The following is a 21647-nucleotide window of genomic DNA, read 5'->3' on the forward strand; positions in this document are numbered from 1 at the left end:
TTATGCATATTCGTATAAATGCAATTGTGGAAAAAACATGAAAGTATAAAATTATAAACATTTTTTAATAAAAAAAATGACACTAAAAATTATTTTCGAGTATTATATTTTCCCATGTCAGACTGTCCACAGTTAGGGCAAATGTAGTTCTGTAAAGCAGCGAAAAAAATAGAATAAAATTTATGAAATAGTTGAAAAAAAATTATGTTTACATATTTGGTTCATATAAACTTGTTCGGTATAATAATCTTACGTCTTTTAAGAATTTTTGTTCTCGTCCTTTCGCTGGATATATTAATAAATTACATTTCACACACCGATATTTGGGCAATCCATTTTCATCATTGTCCAAATCCTTTGTACCATTCCCATTATTTTTTCTATTTGTTATTTTGTAAAAAAGACCTATTAAAGAAATAAATAATATGACAAGTAAATGGATATACATAACGTATACAATTTTATATGCACCTAATTATGTATTCATACCTAATAGGGAACTAAAGGCAAAGACTCCAATGGCTATACCATATGTATTAATATTATTAACCACTTGCTTAAAAAAACCTTTTCTAATGTCTGTTATACAAGATTGTGCTTTCTGTATATATGTTTGCCCTTTGTTACCATTAGAATAAACTGATTTATTATGGGGTAAATTGTTAATGTTTTTACTCCTAAAAACATTACTACTTATATAGTAATTATTTCTGTGAATTTTAACTGATGATACCATAAAAAATGTTATACTGTAAATATATATTAATATGCCGAGCTTCATTTTGTCTTCGTAATTTTACTGGCTTAGCAAAAACGTTAAAGAACCACACTATTTTGTCAACAAAAAAGGAGAAAAAGAGAGCACAACAAAATTATCACATAACATTTACATAGTTTGTATAACCAATATATGTGTGTATGTACATAAGTTACAGGTATGTTTATTTACTGTATTGTATATAATTGCATTTTTCACTTTTTATATTGCTTGTTAATAAAAAAACCATATTTTTGCCTTAATTGTTCATAATAAAATAATTATACAAATAAAATTACAATATTATTTATTTAATTCATAATTACACACACTTTATTTTTCCCCTTTACTTATATATATACACGAATGTGTATTATTTTACCATGCATTTTTATATTTTAAATATGCAATGTATCCTTTTAAGGAGCAAATATTGTTTCAAACAAAATCCATTTTTAATAATTCGAGAAATTCGAAATGTTTAATAAGCTTTCATTTAATTTAAACAAATTTTGTATTTTTATTTTGTTTTATTTTTATAAGAAATGTTTTACCTTAAAATTGTGAAAGTAATGAATAAGTAATACCAAAGTTATTGATAATAAACATAACAAGAACAATAATGAAATTGGCGAATTGCGAATTATTCTATGCTTTATCAAGGGGTAATGAATAAATGTATAACAAACAAATTAGGAAAAAGTGTGTTATAGTTTTACTAAAGTTTTAAAACAAAAAAAAATGATAATATAAGGATAATAGTATAACAATAAAATAAAATGTAATACAGAAAAATAATGGCTGACACCAATTTATTGCCACCAATATGTAACAATAATTTTAATTTTTTTAAAAAGGAATAACACATAAATGTTTATAGACCCATTTATGTGCTGTACATATGTATAAGTAATCGTATGTACATGTTCTTTTACACACACGTGCTTACTTAGTCCAATATATTACTAGTATAATTCTTTATATCTGAAAAAATAAAATAATAAAATAATGAAAGTCTGGATATTAGAAAATAATAAATTTTTAAATTCTTATTTTGAAGGAGTTATTTTATATCATGCAAATATATGAAAATTGATTAAATTAAAAAAGACAAAAAAATATGGTGAATAAAACAAAAGCTATGATAAAACAAATAATATGAAAAAAATAAATAGTATGAATAAATGGTGTAAAAAATAAATGTTAATATAAAGCGATAAAATAATTAACAATATCAAAAATGTATACATATTTTAAAATGTCACACATTGTATATAGACCTATGTTGCATGCTTCATGCATATAAATAAAAAATTTATAAACAATCTTAAAACAATTAAACTCATATTGTTAATGTATGGAAGAAGGTAAAAACAAGCATGTGCCCATCACTTTGCTATTGTTTCGAATATTTTCTACATTCGGTCTTTATTTTTTTTCAGTATTTTTTTTCATTATTTTTTGCATTATTTTTTAGTATTCGCCCAAGTTCATCGTTTTCGAAAAATTATCATTACCTGAACCATGAAATTTGTAAAAATCATCTTTGTTTAAAATTTTCGACCATATTAATAAATCACCTCTCATTAACCCTCTTCTAACAATTTGTGATAAATCAAATCCATTTTGCTTAACAAAATATAAACTATCTGTATTTAAATTATTAGTAAATACTTTTAATTCTTGATAATTATGTTCATGTGCAAAATTTTCTAATTGTGTTAGTAGCCTACTACCTATTCTCATTCTTCGGTTATCTTTTTTTACTACCATACGAACTAATTGAGCAATAGAATTATCTCCTTTATATGGTATTATACCTACACATCCAATTATTTTTCTATTTATAAATTTATAATTAATATCTTCATCATCATTTAATTTACTATCAAATATATTTCTTCGAAGATCATTTAATCGGAAAGGTATAGTTTTTTTATTCTCGATATATTTTCTATTTGATATATCACTTGCTTCATATATTAATTTTGTTTTTTCATCATTTTGTTCATCTGAATTTAAATTATCTTTAGAATTGTTAGTATTATTATTTGTATTTTCATTATCACTTTTGGTCGTAATACTATTATTATGAACATGTTCAGAATTTTTTTTTTCTGCCGAATTGGATGTATCTGTAGCTTCTTTATTAGCATCAGTAGAATTAGAACTGCTTACATTTTTCTCATCATTTTTCGCATCATCTTTTCCATCATTTTGAATAGACGATGGACTATTTGTGTTATTATAATAAATATCACTGTAAATATTAGTAGTAGATTTTTCACAAAAAGATGAAGTGCTCATATCTTTTGATTTTTTATTATCATCTTCGGAATTTATATTATTATCGACTTCACAAGAATTTGAATTATTTTCTTTTTGTAAATTTTTATTACTTGTATTATTACTATTATTTGGTGTATCATTTAATCCACAAAAGCCAGTAATACATTCTGTTGTATTTTTTTTATCAAATGAATCATCTTTTCCATTTTCATTATCTTCATAGGAATTTTTTATTTCAATATTATTTTTTTCATTAGCTAATAATTTTTCTTGCTCCTCTTGTTCTAATATAATTTTTTCCCTCTCATGAATATCACTACACGTCGTCCTACTTGCTGAACCAAAGTTATTATCAAATACTTCCGCTACCCAAAAATTACATCCTTCCACTCCAATATAACTTTTATATAGATTTTCTAAATCGGGGCAATCTTTTCTTATATGATTTAAAAATTCAAATTTTGCTCTTATATATAAATATATTAAAAATATTATAAGAAAATAAAATATTTTTTTCAAATCCAAGAAAAAAATATAATTTATAATAATAATAACTAATAAATCGTAAATATGTTGTATAGACCAATATATAACTGCTGGTAATGTTAAGGAGTTAAAATGATCATATAATAATTGTCTCACTTCATCGATATCTTTTTCTTCTAATTGCCTTATCGATATGATTGGTTCAGAAAATTTTGTTTTATGTTTATCTGTTCATAAATAAAATAAAAAAAAATAGGAAAAATCATGTAAAATTACCAAAAAAATATGAACAAGTCAGGTAAAATAAATATAAATGTCTTATTTGGTCATAAAATATGTAACATAAGGTTGTATGGCTATCATAAATAAATAACAATTTAAAGTAATCATGCATAGGAATAAACATATACAGAAATACGTTTATATGTTATATAATTTTTTTTTTTATATTTTACTCATTAAAATGTGGGATATAGAACTTGCATTTTGCTGCTTCTTAAATATATTCATTGTTGGATGTCTTTTTTATTTTTTAAAATGATAATTTATTATATATATTTATATTATATGCTTTCCTTTTTTGTTTGTTTTGTTTTCCCCCCACCTTCCACTATTTCACTTTCTTAATTATAAGCTGATACTTTTATCTTATATATAATAAAATGCTTGATAATGTTAAAATAAAAAAAATATTTTTTTTCATTATAAAGCGAAAGATCAATTAAAAAAGCGCGATATAAAAAATTATCACTTAAGGTACTCGCGCTTCATTATTATCATTTTTATGGATTTAAATATTTGAATAAAATTTTCTTTTTGATTTTTAAGTATTTGAAATAAAATTATTTTAATAGTCTTTTTAATCTTTCATAAAAATTTTATTTTATTCTTTTTATTTTAATTATGCTTTTTAAAATAAAATAAATTGATAAAAAAATATTCGTACTGTATATATTGCATATACAATAATAAATCCATAAAAAAATATTTTTTAAGCATTTATAAAAAAAAATTGGTATAAATTGCATACATACATATATAAAATTAATTATTTGCTTAAAACAAATTTAAGAACATATTTTGAAAATTTTTATATTAAAAATATTTTTTATAAAAATTTATAACTATTCTTTTTTATAAATATTTTTTTAGTCAAAAAAATTCTGACTGTACAGGAAGTTTCTTTATTTTTTTTATCACCCATTCTCATTTTAAAATGTAGTAGTAAATAGTAGTTTGAAAAAAATACAATGCTACCATAAATCAGTGATATATATATTTTTTTTTCTATTTAGAATACAAGCTTATTCAATTTGCTTTTATGGACGGTTACAATATTTGCGATTTACGTATTTTCAACTATTAAACTAATAAATATATAAAATATAGAACTAAAAAAAACAAAATAAAGCATATAACAACTGTAATATGCATGTACATGTTCCTAAAAAACAATACTTGGAAATGTTACTTACTATGTTACATGGGTTAAATAGCGATATATAGATAAACGGTTAAATCATTTCATTGGAATTTCGAAAAACCAAACAACCAAATAAACCCATATTTATTTTGTTTAAATAATATATGAAAAAATAATAGAAATGTGCTACTGTATTATATTTATCAAAACGTGTGCAAATTGTCAACAAACAAAATTTGTTTTAATGTAATAATAGTACAAATTAAAAAATATAATTAACCGGGGCTCTTATGCTCATATATATAAATGTAAAATGTATTGAATACCTTTTTATAGAAAAAGAAAAAACACTACATAACTTTACTTTCGCTTAACTTTTAGCTAGCTCATATATGCCTATTCTGTTCATAATTTTTTTTCTCAAATTAATATATTTTTAATTGAAATATAATATTTGACAATTTTCGTAGTAAAACTTTCCATAATACGCTTACCCATTTGTTTTTTTTTTTTTTAAAATGGAAAAATACAAAAAAATATTAGAAAGAATATTGGTAAATAAAAATATTCCATGTAAAAGATACGAATTTGGTTCATACGAAATTGATAAAAGAGAGGTATTTATAACGACTAGCCATTCTTATGGGTTTGTTAATAACAAGCCATTATTGCCTGGTCATATTTTATTAACAACTCAGAAAAAAAAAAAAAAATATAATGATTTAGATATAGATGAAATAATAGACATACATTTATTATCTAATTTTATGTGTTATGTTATGGGACAATTATTCAATACAGATAATTTTTCTATAGCTATACAGGATGGAGAATATGCTGGTCAGACTGTTGATCAAGTACATATACATATAATACCACGAAATAAATTGGATTATAAAAATAATGATAATATATATAAAGACTTAAATAAAATTGATTGGGGATATGGAAGAAATATAATATGTAATTCATGCAATTCTTCAATTCATGTAAATTTACAAAACAAACACGATGACAATTTTAAATTGGAAGAATTCAAGTAAAAAAAAATAGCTAGCTATATCTAGCTAATATTAATATATATCAATATGACCTGACCATGTACATATTTTCCCTTTAAAATGGGGCTACTCTTTATTTTTTGGCACAATCTGATGATTTGAAAGTTTTAGTGTATTTTTTTACTTTCGCAATTATACCATTTTTTCATATAAGCATATACTTTATTAATTATTATTATTTTTTCTTTTGTAGCTGCTCTATAAGATCAATGGACGAAATGGAAAAGGAAGCCACGATGATTAAGTCGTTCATAGACAATATTACCCTCTAAAATAATTTCGATATTTTTTTAATATAAATTATGCATTTTGTTTATTATTTTTTCCGTGCTTATGCATATTTCTCTGTTAATCGACCATTAAACGATGATGTGTAATTAGGGAACTAAAATCATTTTTTTCATTACTATGTTATAATTTTAACATTCTTTTTTTTTTTTTAAATCGGCATTTTAGTGTGCTATGCTAAATATAGTACAAGAAAAGGAATTCTATTTCTCAATGGTTTTATTTATTTTTTTTTGAAAAATATGCAAAATAATTACAAGTACAAAATATGTTTTAAATAAAAAAAATCAACATAAATATCTATATATTTATGTGCAAAAAAATATGAGTATAACGGGTTTTAGAAATGCATATATATTGTAAAAAGTATGTATATATTTTTCGCTCGATATATTGATCGCATTCTGTTTTAATTATTTATTTTTCTTATTTCTTTTATTTTAATTTTTTTCACTTTTTAATATATTGTTTTCCATTCCTCATCGTTGAGTAACCCGCATTCGCGGCTAATTATATCCAAATGATATTTCCTACATATAATTTTACGACGGTATATATCATTCCTTAATATTTGTTCGTGTATAAAATGAATATTATTTAAGTTTGTTTTAAATATGAGATCTTGTATAAACAATTATATTATGGTTTAAAGAATATAAAATAAAATGCGTATATTTTGGATATTTATAATAAATTTTATATATTTTTGTGTATGTAAAAAAAAAAAACATATAACTCCATCCAGTTTCATTATAGCTCAAACTAATAACAAGATACGACTTAGAAATAAGTTACGATATTATGATAATGAATATCCAAAACAAAATATTAGTATACCATCTTTGTTGTTATCAAAAAGAATAATATTTTTATCATCTCCTATATATCCTCATATTTCAGAACAGATAATATCACAGTTATTATATTTAGAATATGAATCCAAAAGAAAGCCAATTCATTTATATATTAACAGTACAGGTGATTTAGAAAATAATAAAATAGTTAACTTAAATGGAATTACCGATGTAATATCAATAGTTGATGTAATTAATTATATATCATCAGATGTGTATACATATTGCTTAGGCAAAGCATATGGTATTGCATGTATATTAGCTAGTAGTGGAAAAAAAGGATATCGATTTTCTTTAAAGAATTCATCGTTTTGTTTAAAGCAATCCTATTCCATTATACCTTTTAATCAAGCAACAAACATTGAAATCCAAAATAAAGAAATAATGAACACTAAAAAAAAAGTTATAGATATAATTGCAAAAAACACAGAAAAGGATAGTAATATTATATCAGAAATATTAGATAGGGATAGATATTTCAATGCAAAGGAAGCATCTGATTTTAATTTGATCGACCATATTTTGGAAAAACAATAAGCTATCATTCCTCTATTGTGCATGTGCATGTGAATTTAATAAATAGCATACACAGTTTGATAGTTTGCCTAACCAAATAAAACACAAAAAATATTTGAAAAAAAAAAATCTCATACCATTTTAATGGTAATAATACTGCAAATGATTTGATCTGATGAATGCATGCAGGACACACATGAAAAATTGTCTTTCCTCTTTGCTCAATTAAATAGAACAAAGAATGTGCATATTTGAAAAAGAATAGAAGGGGTAGTAATTTTACAAAACCAGCTAGCCATAAAAAATGCTGGCAAAAAAAATATTCCTTCAAAATTTTCATTATCTTCGTGTAGTGAAAAATATGCCGCTTAAGGTTATGGACCGGCATATTATAGACCCTCGAATTTTTTATTCTAGCGATCAGTCTCGAAAAAAGGTAGCAGTTGATAAAGGAGGGAATGGAAGAAGTGGAAACGAAAGGAACGACAACGATGGTAGTAGTTCGAGCCCTATTGATGAAACAAATTTGATCGATGAAGAAGGAAAGAAAAGAAAAAATTTCAGCGAATTTATTAATATGAATGAAAATAAAGAAAAAGGATATTTCCCAAATATGGTCTTAAAAATTCTAAGTGATAAAAATAGTGACGAAGAAAAAAAGCGTTTAATAAATGAATATAAAGAATGTATAAGTAAACATTTTGAAGTAGAGAATGAAATAAATTTAAATTCGAAAAAAAAAAAAAATAATAAACTACAATTTGATGATATTTTTGCAAGTCTATACTTATGTTATGTAGAGAAAATATATGATTTAAACTTTTTAACAAACTTAAGTAACAGTTTTGATATATTATATAAATTTGAAAAAAATTCAAATGATAGACATCAATCAAGTAGACAAGACCATATAATAACCAAAGATAATATAAATTATTTTTCAATGATTTTTTATTATTTTTCTTTTTTAAATATTAAAAATGATATATTATATATGAATATAAGAAATTATATTATTAATAATGAGGTTGAGCCAATAATAATTTATAAATATTTAGAAAGTCTTTGTTTTATAAAAGGTTTATATGATCATAATAAAACATATGAACATATTAGTCCAATAGTTGAAATAATAATGGAAGAATTTTACAATTTTAATAATTATTTTTTATTAAATATTTTACATTTTTTGCACACATTAAATTTTATAGATAAAAATGTATTTTCTTTTTTATCAAAAAAGTTAAATAAAAATATTTATAGCCAAAACGCAAATTATTATGACTTGTGCATGTTATCTAGAGCATATGCCCTATATAAAAATTATAACATCACATTTAATAAATATTTATGTAATGATATAATAGCTAATATAACTAAATATGAAGATAAATTTCAAAATGAAGATACAACAATAGGAGAGAATATAACATTGTCTAAACAAAACATAAATGATAATTCAGAACAAATAGATAACTCAAAAGATATGGTTAAAAAAAATATATCTACTGATAATAATAATGAAACGGATGTATATATAGATGAAATAAAAAATATTGATAGAGCAAACTATTGTATGTTTAAAAATAGTTTATATAACGATGGAATAAACTTTTATTCATTTTTTGTAAATTCGAAAACTGAAAATAAAGAAAAGTATAAAAAAGAAACTATTATGGATATTAGTTTTACACCATCCAACAACAGTGATAACAATTTTGAAAAGTCAAAAGTTAGTGGCAATTGTACTTGGAACGACTTATTTAATGATGATGTGGAACATAAAAATAAAAACATAAATAACGAACCATTTATTAATATTAAAAATGAAAATATGAATGATGATAAAATAGTTAGCATGCACAATGAATATTTAAAGGAAAATATATTATATGAATTTAGTCATACTCAGCTTGTAAATATTTTTAAAAACATTAACGAAATATTTAATAAAGATATAATAAAAATTGATAATACTAATATTAGTGAAGATATAGACATATATATTAATAATCATGATGAAAATAGAATAGTGGAATATAAAAAAAAATTACTTTTTATTGATAATTATTATATTGGGCATATTTTTTATATAGTTGATTCATTACTATCATTAAATGTACATCATACTAATAAAAAGGATTTTATAAATTTAGAAAATAAAGTTTTTAATTTAATAAAAAATAATGAAAATTATATTATTACTAATTTTGATAGTAATGAAATAAAAAGCGTTTTAATATTTTTATCACAAACAAATAAAATTTATAAAGAATCTTTTATTTATTGTCTTACACACAGAATAGCAGACTTATATATTAATAATCTTTGTACTGCAAAAACGCTAGCTATCTATTTACATAATTTATTACATTTTACAAAACATAAAGTTTCAAAAAAAAACAGATTTAATCATACTATAAGAAATGTTATATATAATACGTATCCATGGTTGAATAGCAATAAAAACACACACAATGTACAAACAACAAATAGTATAAATAGCGAAATAACAAATATTTATAACAGCATTAAAGTAAAAAATTATTCGCTTTTACAATTATTATCAATATATATTTGTAAAAATGTTTATTTTATGAGCTTATCAACTTTAACTTCTATACTAAGATCCTTTTCTTATCTCTCATTCAATGACGTCAATTTCTATAACGTTTTTATTCCTTTGTTTATGAAACATATGGACAATCTAGCCAATGTAGACATTTTAAACATAACACAGGTAGCTAATTTAAAAAAAAATTTGTACATATTTTTTTTTCACAAACATGATTTGTACATATTTTTTTTTTCAAAAACATGACCTGTACATAATTTTTTTTATTCTTAGGCATATAACAAGCGAAAAATTCAAAATAAATATTTTTATTATTTGCTATCAAAAGTATATCAAAGTAAAAGTACAGAAAAAATAAAAAATCTTGACCCACCAATTAAATTAATTGGCTAGCTGAATAAAAAAATTACAAAGTGATAAACAGGTATGAAAGCCTGCTAATGCGCCTATTTGTATGTATACCCACATTTTACTTAATGTGTGTAATCGATTTACACAAATGACATGCGTACAGTGAATACTGTAACAATTGTGTTTGTATGTTGTATCGTATGCTTGGCATACATTTTAATTAGTATTCTTAATTAATGTTAGTTTTTTTTAATTATTATTTTTTTACCCATATTTTTTATATTATTATTTTGTATTCTTTGAGCAATACTTCCGAAATGGTATTTTTCATCCATTTTAACTCCCCCTTTTTTCTTTAACATACGCCATAAAACTATTTTGTTTTTAAAGCTTAAAATTTAACTACGACACATGATAAACTTATAAAAATCGTGACAAAGTGTGTATGGTGGGTGCTAACAAATATGAGTCTCATATGGCTATACAATAGTAACACTATGCATATAATTAAGATAATATATTGCATTCAAATTCGGGTTACAACCTTTTTAATGTATTTACTCAAATATTTGTTATTGCTATCCTTTTAAATAGGAGCCAATTTGATAAATCGAACGTAGCACGTGTTTTTATACATGCGTAAAAAATAAATATAATGTTTTATTGATCATGAATTTTTATCTGCCTACATGTTATGTCTAAATCGCAAATTTATTTGTATTTTATTACAAAATTTACAGGGTGGCGATACTTAATTTTTAACTTTTACTAAAATAATTTATTTTTATAATGAGTAGACATAAAATACTTTTGTATGCCACCATTTGCCACATTTGAGAGCGCAAAATGGATATCATGACGTATTTTTTATTAAATAAAATGATTATTATATTGCTCGCCGCTTTCAATTTATTATTTTTAATCACCAATTGAAATGGTTATTTTACCTTATTATTTCGTGAAACCTTTAATGAAAAACCAAATGATCTACAAAAAACCTTTAGTTTTTTTTATTGGAAAAATTCAATAATAGAACAAAAAAGCACACCGCGAAATGACAAACAATTTATATTTTTATTTGGCTAACTATGTTCAGGCAAAATGGGGATATACCCAAATTTTAATAATTGGTGATTCGTTTATATGCATTACTATTTTTATAATGTTTTTTATTATATTTTTTCCGCTATCTTTTGTGTATTATTATAGTTAAAATATATATTGAATGTTTAGTGAACAATTTTGTGTCTATCCGTTCCTCAAGATTTCTTCAGAAACGTTCAGGATACTTTTGTGTGTGCACTATAATTCAGGTACAAATAAATGGTATAGTTAACATTGTTATTAGTATTACATGCACTAATATGTATAATATATTTTTATTATTCATTATTTTCATAATATTCTTTTATTCAATATTTTTTTCTTTTTGTTCCTATTTATTTGTGTTTTTCTTTTCGTTTTTTGTATAAAGAAAGACATTGAAATTGGTATTACCGCCCACTTTTTTTTAATATTTTTATATGAACAAACTGTAATGCGTATTCCATGTTAATAAAAATATACACAAATATTTAAAAAAAAAAAATAATAAATAAAAAAAATACACATAATTTATGACAAGTCATATAATTTGCATTTATAATAGCTTAGCCAAAAAAAATATTATGTACGCATACATGCAAATAATATGTATGTTAATAATATTTTTCATATTAAATACACATACACCATTTAATTTCATTTTTCGCCTTTTTAACAAATTTGTGCGTTTTTTAAAAGGTAAAAAATTATATAATAATAAGAATAAAATATTATTATTGTTATTTAATTTAAATGTTTGAGAAATTGCATATTCGCAAAAAAAGAGAAAGAACAATACAAAATTAGCCATTGCATATGTATAAAGTTTTTCATTTTGCCTTTTTTTTAATTTGTTTATAATAATACAAAATGCATATATGCTGATTTTGTGATTATTATTTATATGATATGTAATACACAAATGTGCATGCAAAGGGTATAAATATTTGATACACATATTTATTTATAAATTTGCTGTATATATATTTCTTCACACAAGCATGCATATAAATTTGTATTTTCGGCGCATAAATGCTTTAATATTTTTTTTCTTTTTTCACTTCGCCAGTTGTTATTTTTTAATATAAATGGAAAATAATGCATTTGCACAGAAGATATATTTTAAAGGATTTAATGAAAGAAAAATAAATTATTTAAAGTTTGATGAAAATTCAGAGAATATAAACATATCTAATAATAATAGTAATATCCCGATGAGAAATATTAGTAATAATAATGAACATATGCAAATAGGCAAACTGAATGTACAGAATATAAATTCCAATACAAATTTAACACACCAAGGAACTAAAAATATGAATTTTGAAAATGAATATATTAACAATTCAACACAGAATACCCAAAATTTTAACATAGCTCATGGAAATTCTGGATATTCAAATAGCCAATTGTTATTTTTAAATAAAAATATGAATAGTAATAATAGTATAAACACACCAATTAATAATATAGGTAATTTAAATAACATGTACAATTTTAATAAAAATTTAAAAAGTAATGATATTTTAAAGGATAATATGTTAAATAAAAATATGTATAACGATTTTAAACATGGAGACAATAAAATGGATTTTAATAATTTAAATATGAAATCATTTACAAAGTCTAGAAATATGAATATTCACAATGTTAACAATAATTCGAATATCAGTGGAAATAGTAAACTAATTCTTAACGATCTAAATTCTGATCATATGGGAATAGCCAATAAAAATACTATTAATGATTCATATATAAATTCATATAATTTAAATATAAATAATGGAAATATTTCAGGACACCATAAAAATATAAATAACTATGATAATAATGTGATGGACAAAACAACAAAAACGGATACTGTATATAACACCGAAAATAACAATAATAATATGAACAGTGATAATATATATCTTAGCGGGCAAACGAATAACAATTTAAATAGAAATAATATAAAAAGTAATTTAAACACTTTTTTAAATACAAATATTTTGATGAATAAACACAGAAATAAATTTACTAATGAAAATACACTTAACAATTTTAACTCATCAAATAATGAACTTATTGGAAATAATAATCAAAAAAAAAAAAACACACATTTAAAAATGTATGAAAATGATAATATAAAAAATTTTAAAGGAATGGAATCAAACAATGATTTGTTAATTAATCATATGAATCAAGAAATGTTAGGAAATAATTTTAACACACATAATTCTAATTCTAATATTGGAGGTAATAATATGTCTCAGCTAGCTAATATCGGAAATACATCTGGACATTTGGCTAGCTATAATAGACCAAACACACACAATGTTAATATTATGAATAATAACAATATTGGAAATAATACACTAAATAGTGTAATGCATAATCAAATGACAAACCAGATTAGTAACCATTTAAGTAGCAAGCCCAGTATGGCAAATATGCCCAATTCAAATAATATGCATACCATGGATACAAACATTGGACGAGACATTTCAAATTATAATAAAAACATTTTATTAAAAACAACAAATGTTAATAATGCTGGTTCACATGCAAACATAAACAATTACAACAACACAAATCATAGTAACATGAATTTTACCAAAATGAATAACATGTATAGTGGTATTAATACAGGAGGAAATAATATCGAAAATAATCAGATGGGTGTTCGAGGTAATTTAATAAATTTTGAATATATAAATGATAAAGACAACATAAATGAATTACAAAAAAATATGATTCTTAATGATAGTTCATCGAATTTAAAAAATTATTCTACAAATAATGGAAATATAGATTTTTTAAATAACAAAAATGGTGTTGACATGATAAACAATACAAATAATTTTAACAATCTGAATAATAATAATAAAATTAATTATGCATCTGAAATTCAAAATTTTAGTAATACATGTGGTGGTGGCTCTAGTGCTAACATAAATTATAATATGGTTAACACAATGAGAGATGGAACTAATGAAATAAAAAGAAATGAGCAAATCATATCTAAAAATGTTGATATTTCTAAAAAAGGTGGTATAGGAAATACGACACAAGGTATGAATTCAAATAATATATTAAGTACAGATAATTATGCTAATTTTTTAAAACAGATATGCACACCAATAAAGAACAGAACAGAAAGTAATTCTAATAATATTGGAAATATCAATGATAATCTAATTATCAACGATTTGGGAGATAATACCCATGAGTATAGTTCAACTGTAAATAATAATATATACCCTTCTCAAAATGAAAATATTGCTATGACAGCTGGTGGTACTGATTTAGCTGCAAAGCACAACGATGAAGGAGAAATGCGAAGTAACGGTCTAATCACCGGAAGATATACAAACCAAAGCAATAACAACAATAATAATAGTAATATATATGAACTGAAAAAACTAAATTTATATGCAGAAAATAAAAAGAAAAAAGAAAACGAAGAAAATGATGAACAAAAATTTAAAAATAATATTAAAAAAAATAAAACGAAAGTATTTTTTTATATAAATCCTAAATATATTATAGAGCCATTAAAAAGAAAGATATATCAGAATATGTCTGTTTTTATTGAAAATTTAATTAGTGATATACAAAAAATTGAAAATAAAAATCGAGCAGAAATTTTAGAAAATCTTCATAATACTCCTTGGTTTTGTATGATATTTGATTTTGATGGTATTAGTAAATTGTTAAATGTTTTTAATAAATATTTAATTTATTCAGATTCATTAATTATACCAGATGTGTTAATATCAAGCAAATTGCATAGCGGCACTTTACCTGACGTTCATTCAGGTACTTCACCTGATACGGACCAAGCCAATACGACTACCAATGCAAATAATGAGAATGCCGAAAATGGGGAACATAATGAAAATGGTGAACAAAATGAACATGTGGAAAATGATGGAGTGAAAAAGGATGAAGACAATTCAAATAATGAGCATATGCAAAGTTTTAATTTTTATTTTGAAAAAAGTAATAAGTTTGATATATTAAATAAAAAAATATATGATTATGAAAATAATATTATTGAGAATGTAGAAAAGTTGAATTATTTAAAAGACTTATGTAAATCTTTAAAAAATCAAGTTGATTTAAAAAAAAAGAAATTTTTATTATTATTTGAAAAAGCTAAATTAAAAAATTATATATATAAGAATAAAGATTTACAAACAATTTTAGATGTAGAACAAAAATTAGCTACAAGTTTTGATCAACCAAAAATAAATAATGATTATTATACAGCTTTTAAAAAAATTAATGATGGCTTAAATTATTTAAAAAAATATTCAAATATAATAATATCAAATAATGCTATGTATAATGAAATATTGAATGAGCAGGAGAGTGGAAACTTTTGTGAATCCTCTGTATCAACAGATGAATTAACACACGAACAGAATTTAAATGACGATCTTGATAATAATAATCCTGATGAAGATATAAATAATATGAATATCTCACCAAGCAATCAAATTAATAAAAGAAATGAAAATCAAAATGAAAATAACAATGATGATAATTTATTTTTTAAAAATAAAAATTCTAATTTAAAAGATTATGAACAAGATAAAGAAGCTAGTAAAAAAAGAAAAACGGTTAATCAAATTAAGAATTTACAATGGGAAAAAGAAGAAAATGAAGAATGGGTTGATGATTTTTTAGAAGACTTTTAGTATGGAACTATTCTCTCTTTATACATATTATTATCATTTAAAATATTTTTTTTAATTTTATTCATTTGCTTTTTCATCTACTTTTTACACATTGCTTTGAGTTTTATTATTATTATTTTATTTTTTTGTTTAGTACCCCAATTGGTGCACATCAAGCATGTCTACATATATGTGTGTGCAATTTATGGTTTGTCATTATTTTTTTTTCTTTTAATTGGGATCCTATTTATATGCAAATTTTTAGTTACGCAAACTAGTCGACCATGTAAGCCATTTTTGTCTGCTTCTGGTCATTTGCTCTTTTGGATTTAATTTTTTTTTTATCATATTTTTCGATTCTTTTTCTTACCGTTTTGCTATGTGTCTATTTTGGTGGGCATATTCGGTAAGGCTATTTGGAAATCGCGCATTTGCAAACCTCGTGATTATCGTATTTGCTTTCACGATAGGCATTAGGAGTGTGCATGCACAGGAGGTGGATTCTATCATTTGCAAATAGTAAGTATTGTAAAAATAGAAGGTTGTTTTAAAAAAAAAGGGAAAAGTTTATATGAACATGGTATGAATAAAACATGAAAAAAAAAAATACTAAACGAACATATTTAGAAATATGCATCTTTTAGTTTGATGTCTATATTTTGAAGAGCATACTCCTTGTGTTTTTACACAGGTTATTATTATATTGTGATTTTATGCTGTTATATTCTTCAATACATAATAATGATAAAAGAATTGGATAGGTCGTTATTTTATTTATATATTTTTTCCAATCAGCATTCTCATTCCATTTAATACTGTAATATCCTTGTAGTAACAAATTATATTTACATCCCTTCATAATTGTTGACATATTAATATTAGTATTGTTTAAGTTTGTTTTGTCGATAATTGTTTCTGTATTTATTTGATTTTTATTTCCAAATAATCCTGAAAAGAATGACTCGTCTGTATTAAGATTTTTCTCAATAGAGGATTGGGAATTTTCCTCAACACTTTGGCTTATTGGGTTGCTAATTTTTTCATTAGTAGCATCTATTTTAGATGCAGTATCAGAATTGGGATCATGGTCTAACTTGATTCGCTTAAAATTTTCATATTCATCTTTTTCTTTATTATATGATCGCTTATCACTTTGCATTTTATCTTTGATAAATATAAATTTGCCATCATGAGTTGAAAACATCGATGTAAATATAAAAAATATTTCTTCATCATTTTGCTCTATTTGGATATCCCATCCTAAAATATATAAAAAAGCTTCTCTAAAACTTTTGATTTGATTTGCATAATAAATTTTAATTACTTCAATTTTTGCTTTAAGATATAAATTTTCATTTTTTAAATTTTTGATTTGTATTTCATCAATAGAATTCATATTATCAATATCTTTATAAAGAAAAGTCGAATCATTTTTTGAATCATTTGATTCTGTTAAATTTTTTCCAGTAATAGATGTAGAAGAATTTGCAATAACTTTAGCTTCAAATTGGGCTTTTTTTAAAGCATCTTTTAAATTTTTGATTGTAATTTCATTTTTTTCATTATCTTCTTTCCATAAATTGCTAGTATTAACTAATTCATTTTCAAGATTTAAAATTTGTTTTTTATAAATCTCAACATGATCTTTTAAAAAGTTTATTTCTTTTTCATATAGTAACAAATCTTGTGTAAATACTTCAATATTTTTTTCTTTTAATTGTGTTTTTTCAAAATCTGTTTTATATTTATCTATTTTATTATTTAGTTCGTCTATTAATTTTTCTTTTTCTGCATTATCACTTTGAAAAAAATCAATTTTATATTTATAATTATGAGCTAGCTTTAATAAATTTTCAATTTTGTTTTTTTTAACATCTTCACTATCATTTTCATTATATTTCTCATTCAACAGGTTGGATATACTGATTGATAGAACCGATTCGATATCATCAACTTTATAATCATCTTCCTTTCCATTATCATCAGTTTTATTTTGTGATGGTGTAACAGTTGATGTGCTTGTATGATTTTTAGTAAAATCAAGAAGGTAATCCTTTTTTAAGAATTCATATTTTTTTTCAAGTCTCATATTTTTATTTTTCAAAATTTTCAATTCAAATTCTTTATCTTCTAATAGTTGTTTTTGAACTTCCATATCAACAACAATCTTTCGATACTTAACTTCAAGATCTGTTTTTGTAGAATTTACTTCTGTATATTTGCTGTTTAATTCATTCATAGTTTGTTTTAATGCATCTATATTTATAGATTTACTATTGATATATATTTTTGCAAAGCTTGTCCATTCGTTTAGTTGTGTTTTTAAATTGTTATTTTCAATTTGATTATTTATTATTGTATTTTTTAATTCTGCAATTTTTTTAATATTTTCAGTATCTTTAATTTTATAAATTTCCATTTCTTTTATCTGATTTTCTAATATATCAATTTTGTTTTGAAAATTTGGGATCTGTTTACATTTTTCTTTATATTGTGAACATAAGATAATCATACTTCTATATTGTTGTCTTTCTTTTGATGTTATTTCATTATTTTTTTTTAATAATTCTACATTTTCTTTTAATTTTCGAATTTCAATTTTATATTCAATAGTTTGATCTATATTATTTTCATAAGATGCTTGTACATTTTTTTCTGAACGTAAATAAATTTTATATTCTTCGATTTTTTTATTTAATCCATCAATAATTATATTTTGTTCTCTTAATTTTTCTTTCAAATTTCCAATTTCTGTTATATATATATTTTTATTTTTATTACATTCTTCTATTTTATTTTCTAATTCGACACATTTTTTTTCACTTTCTATTTTTACATTTTTTAATTTATCTTCTAATAATATAGTAAAATCTTTTAATTTTTTATAACTTTTTTCAATAATATTTCGTTTAATTGTTTCATTCTTTTCTTGAATATCCGTCCCATATTCACTTAAATTACCATCACTATGTTCAGCATTATTTTCATTTCGTTTTTGCAAAGATTCATACTGTTCTTTTTTTTTTAAGTTATCATTTTCTTCTTTCAATTTTTTACATTCATTTTTAAATATTGATACTAGCTTTCTCAATTTAAATATTTCTTCATCTTTGTTTTTATTTCCTATGGATGTTATTTCATCCTTATTCTCCATCTTTGCATTTACAGTCTTTCCATTGAAAAGGTTTTAAAACGTTTTTTTGTTGACTCGGTGGGCGGTGGGACAGACAAAAGGACGTAGCTTAAACGCGGGTAAAAAATAAGTAGGAAAATTGATGGAAATAAAAAATTATTTGAATAATCTGAGGTTTAGCACCTGATAATATGAACAGTCAGGACATAATCGATGTAGCTACTATATTACTTCTCTATTGGTAGTACAAAAGGTTGTCACCTTTACAAAACTTTGCTATCATTAAAGAATGATGATGTATTTTTTAAAAGTTTTATGACACAACAAAACACTTGCACATTACAAAAAGGTGAACATGCAAAATATACCTACTGAAGGGACGAGCCCAAGAGCATGCATATGTATATATTAGGAAGTATATATACTTATATTGATACACTGTTTTATGTATATATTAGGAAGTATATATACTTATTGTTATACATTAAGCATTCAAAAAAATGTATATGCAAACATTGTACATAAATATGATGAATGCTTCAGATTTTGAACGAAAACAATTTTGAGAATATGTAAATTATATTTTTTTTATCTTCAAATTGGAAATTAAGAATGATGAAAAGTAATAAAATAAAGATATTATATACACTAGCCCTATTATATAGGGATTATTCAGGATTTAAATAATACCATAAAATAAAAAATAATAATAAATATCATATATATAATATATTATTTATAGTCATAGGTAAAGGAAAATTAAGAGATTAATTTTTTTCCCTTTTCATTTTTTATATACGCATATTTCTTACATGAATAAATAAGAGCAAACTCTATATATATCTTTTAATCCCGAAAAATTTTTAAAATAAATAAATTAATTGTTTCAAAAAAATATATCGATTGTTTAAAAAAATGTGTTTTAACATATTCTTTCTTTTTCTCTTCCTTTTATATCGCATACTTAATATAATTAAAAATAGTAGTGAATATGTCTATAAAGCAATATTATATATTTTTTTAAAAGACTTAATTGGAACTTTACATAAATAATTACATAAATTATATGTATAGTTAAAGGGAATAGTAAGCTTTACATGCATATTTATGTTTTATATAAATATTTTTTTTTATTTATTTTGTATAACATGTAAATTTTCCTAAATTGGTAAGCACATAGAATAAAGAAACTTATATCTTTTACTTTCTTTTTAAAAAAAGCAAAGAATTAAGAAATTATTTCATCTAATCATGACCCTAATTTATACACATTTTTCTATATCTATATATAACTACCTTAAAGACAAAAAAATAGATATTATTAAAATAAGTTCATTTTTTCTTAATCATGTAAATATATATTGTCCCATTCCTTTGGCCCTTTTAATATGTATTAACAATAGACTGAAATATATTTAAAAATTAAGTAACACCAATAAATTAGCAGTAGCAATAACTATAATAAGGTTGAATAAATAAAAGACTTGTGTTGGCGAAAAATAAAAATTATATCTTACGATGGTAACACAAAAAATAGCGTTTTATCTATTCATTCTTTTACTAACTAATTTCTAATACTATTTAAAACACACATCATAAAATATACACAATTTTTAAGACAATAAGAATATTCTTAATTCGAATATATAAAAATATGTGTTCCACTTTTTTCTTGTACTTTCTCTTTCTTTTTTTGTAACAATCTAGCTATTTGGTCTTTTTTTATGCACGTGCAGGTATATTATTGAAAAAAAAAATATATACATAATTTTTGTATATTATTTATACCTTTAAAAGATTATGTACACACATTTCTACATGCACGTGCATGTATGTACATTACGTGTACATGTATATGGGTATTTATATTTTTTTTTTTGTGTGTGTGTGCGTTCTTTTTGGTCTTATTCACCATCCATTTGTGGTTAATCCTAGAATGGTTCAAATGTTCTAAATTTATTCATTGCATGGTAAATGATTTAGCATACTTTTTTGTTTATGATAATTCATGATTTTTTATGTTCTTTTAAGTGATAAAAATTTGTCATATTATTATAGAATTCTATAATTGGTATATGATAAAAATATTAACACACTTATGTAGCTAGCTTTTTTTTTTTTAATCTAGCTAAATTAAAAGGGAGAAAAAAAATATGCAAAAAGCATT

The 21647-nt window shown here is 22.7% G+C and overlaps 7 protein-coding genes across 7 annotated transcripts; 4 read left to right on the top strand and 3 right to left on the bottom strand.

The window, feature by feature from the left end:
* Positions 1-89: 89 nt before the first annotated feature.
* On the bottom strand, positions 90-781 carry PCHAS_0613400 (conserved protein, unknown function; the record flags this gene model as incomplete). Its single annotated transcript, XM_016797492.1, has 3 exons — positions 90-149; positions 254-405; positions 490-781. The coding sequence occupies 3 exons, from the start codon at positions 779-781 to the stop codon at positions 90-92; spliced, it is 504 nt and encodes a 167-aa protein (XP_016653439.1).
* A 925-nt stretch (positions 782-1706) lies between these two features.
* On the bottom strand, positions 1707-4042 carry PCHAS_0613500 (N-acetyltransferase, GNAT family, putative; the record flags this gene model as incomplete). The annotated part of the gene is made up of 3 exons (XM_016797493.1): positions 1707-1741; positions 2275-3759; positions 3988-4042. 3 exons carry the CDS (start codon positions 4040-4042, stop codon positions 1707-1709), a joined length of 1575 nt encoding a protein of 524 aa, XP_016653440.1.
* Positions 4043-5473: 1431 nt separating this feature from the next.
* Positions 5474-6288, top strand: PCHAS_0613600 (histidine triad protein, putative; the record flags this gene model as incomplete). Its single annotated transcript, XM_734146.2, has 2 exons — positions 5474-5994; positions 6210-6288. 2 exons carry the CDS (start codon positions 5474-5476, stop codon positions 6286-6288), a joined length of 600 nt encoding a protein of 199 aa, XP_739239.2.
* A 681-nt stretch (positions 6289-6969) lies between these two features.
* PCHAS_0613700 (ATP-dependent Clp protease proteolytic subunit, putative) lies at positions 6970-7695 on the top strand (the record flags this gene model as incomplete). The annotated part of the gene is made up of 1 exon (XM_736449.2): positions 6970-7695. The coding sequence occupies one exon, from the start codon at positions 6970-6972 to the stop codon at positions 7693-7695; it is 726 nt and encodes a 241-aa protein (XP_741542.2).
* Positions 7696-7978: 283 nt separating this feature from the next.
* On the top strand, positions 7979-10642 carry PCHAS_0613800 (conserved protein, unknown function; the record flags this gene model as incomplete). Its single annotated transcript, XM_016797495.1, has 2 exons — positions 7979-10414; positions 10523-10642. The coding sequence occupies 2 exons, from the start codon at positions 7979-7981 to the stop codon at positions 10640-10642; spliced, it is 2556 nt and encodes an 851-aa protein (XP_016653441.1).
* Positions 10643-12771: 2129 nt separating this feature from the next.
* Positions 12772-16368, top strand: PCHAS_0613900 (conserved Plasmodium protein, unknown function; the record flags this gene model as incomplete). The annotated part of the gene is made up of 1 exon (XM_737572.2): positions 12772-16368. The coding sequence occupies one exon, from the start codon at positions 12772-12774 to the stop codon at positions 16366-16368; it is 3597 nt and encodes a 1198-aa protein (XP_742665.2).
* A 631-nt stretch (positions 16369-16999) lies between these two features.
* PCHAS_0614000 (conserved Plasmodium protein, unknown function) lies at positions 17000-19501 on the bottom strand (the record flags this gene model as incomplete). Its single annotated transcript, XM_737571.2, has 1 exon — positions 17000-19501. The coding sequence occupies one exon, from the start codon at positions 19499-19501 to the stop codon at positions 17000-17002; it is 2502 nt and encodes an 833-aa protein (XP_742664.2).
* Positions 19502-21647: the final 2146 nt, after the last annotated feature.

The sequence above is a fragment of the Plasmodium chabaudi genome (assembly GCF_900002335.3).
Source record: "Plasmodium chabaudi chabaudi strain AS genome assembly, chromosome: 6".
Classification (NCBI taxonomy): Eukaryota; Apicomplexa; class Aconoidasida; order Haemosporida; family Plasmodiidae; genus Plasmodium; species Plasmodium chabaudi.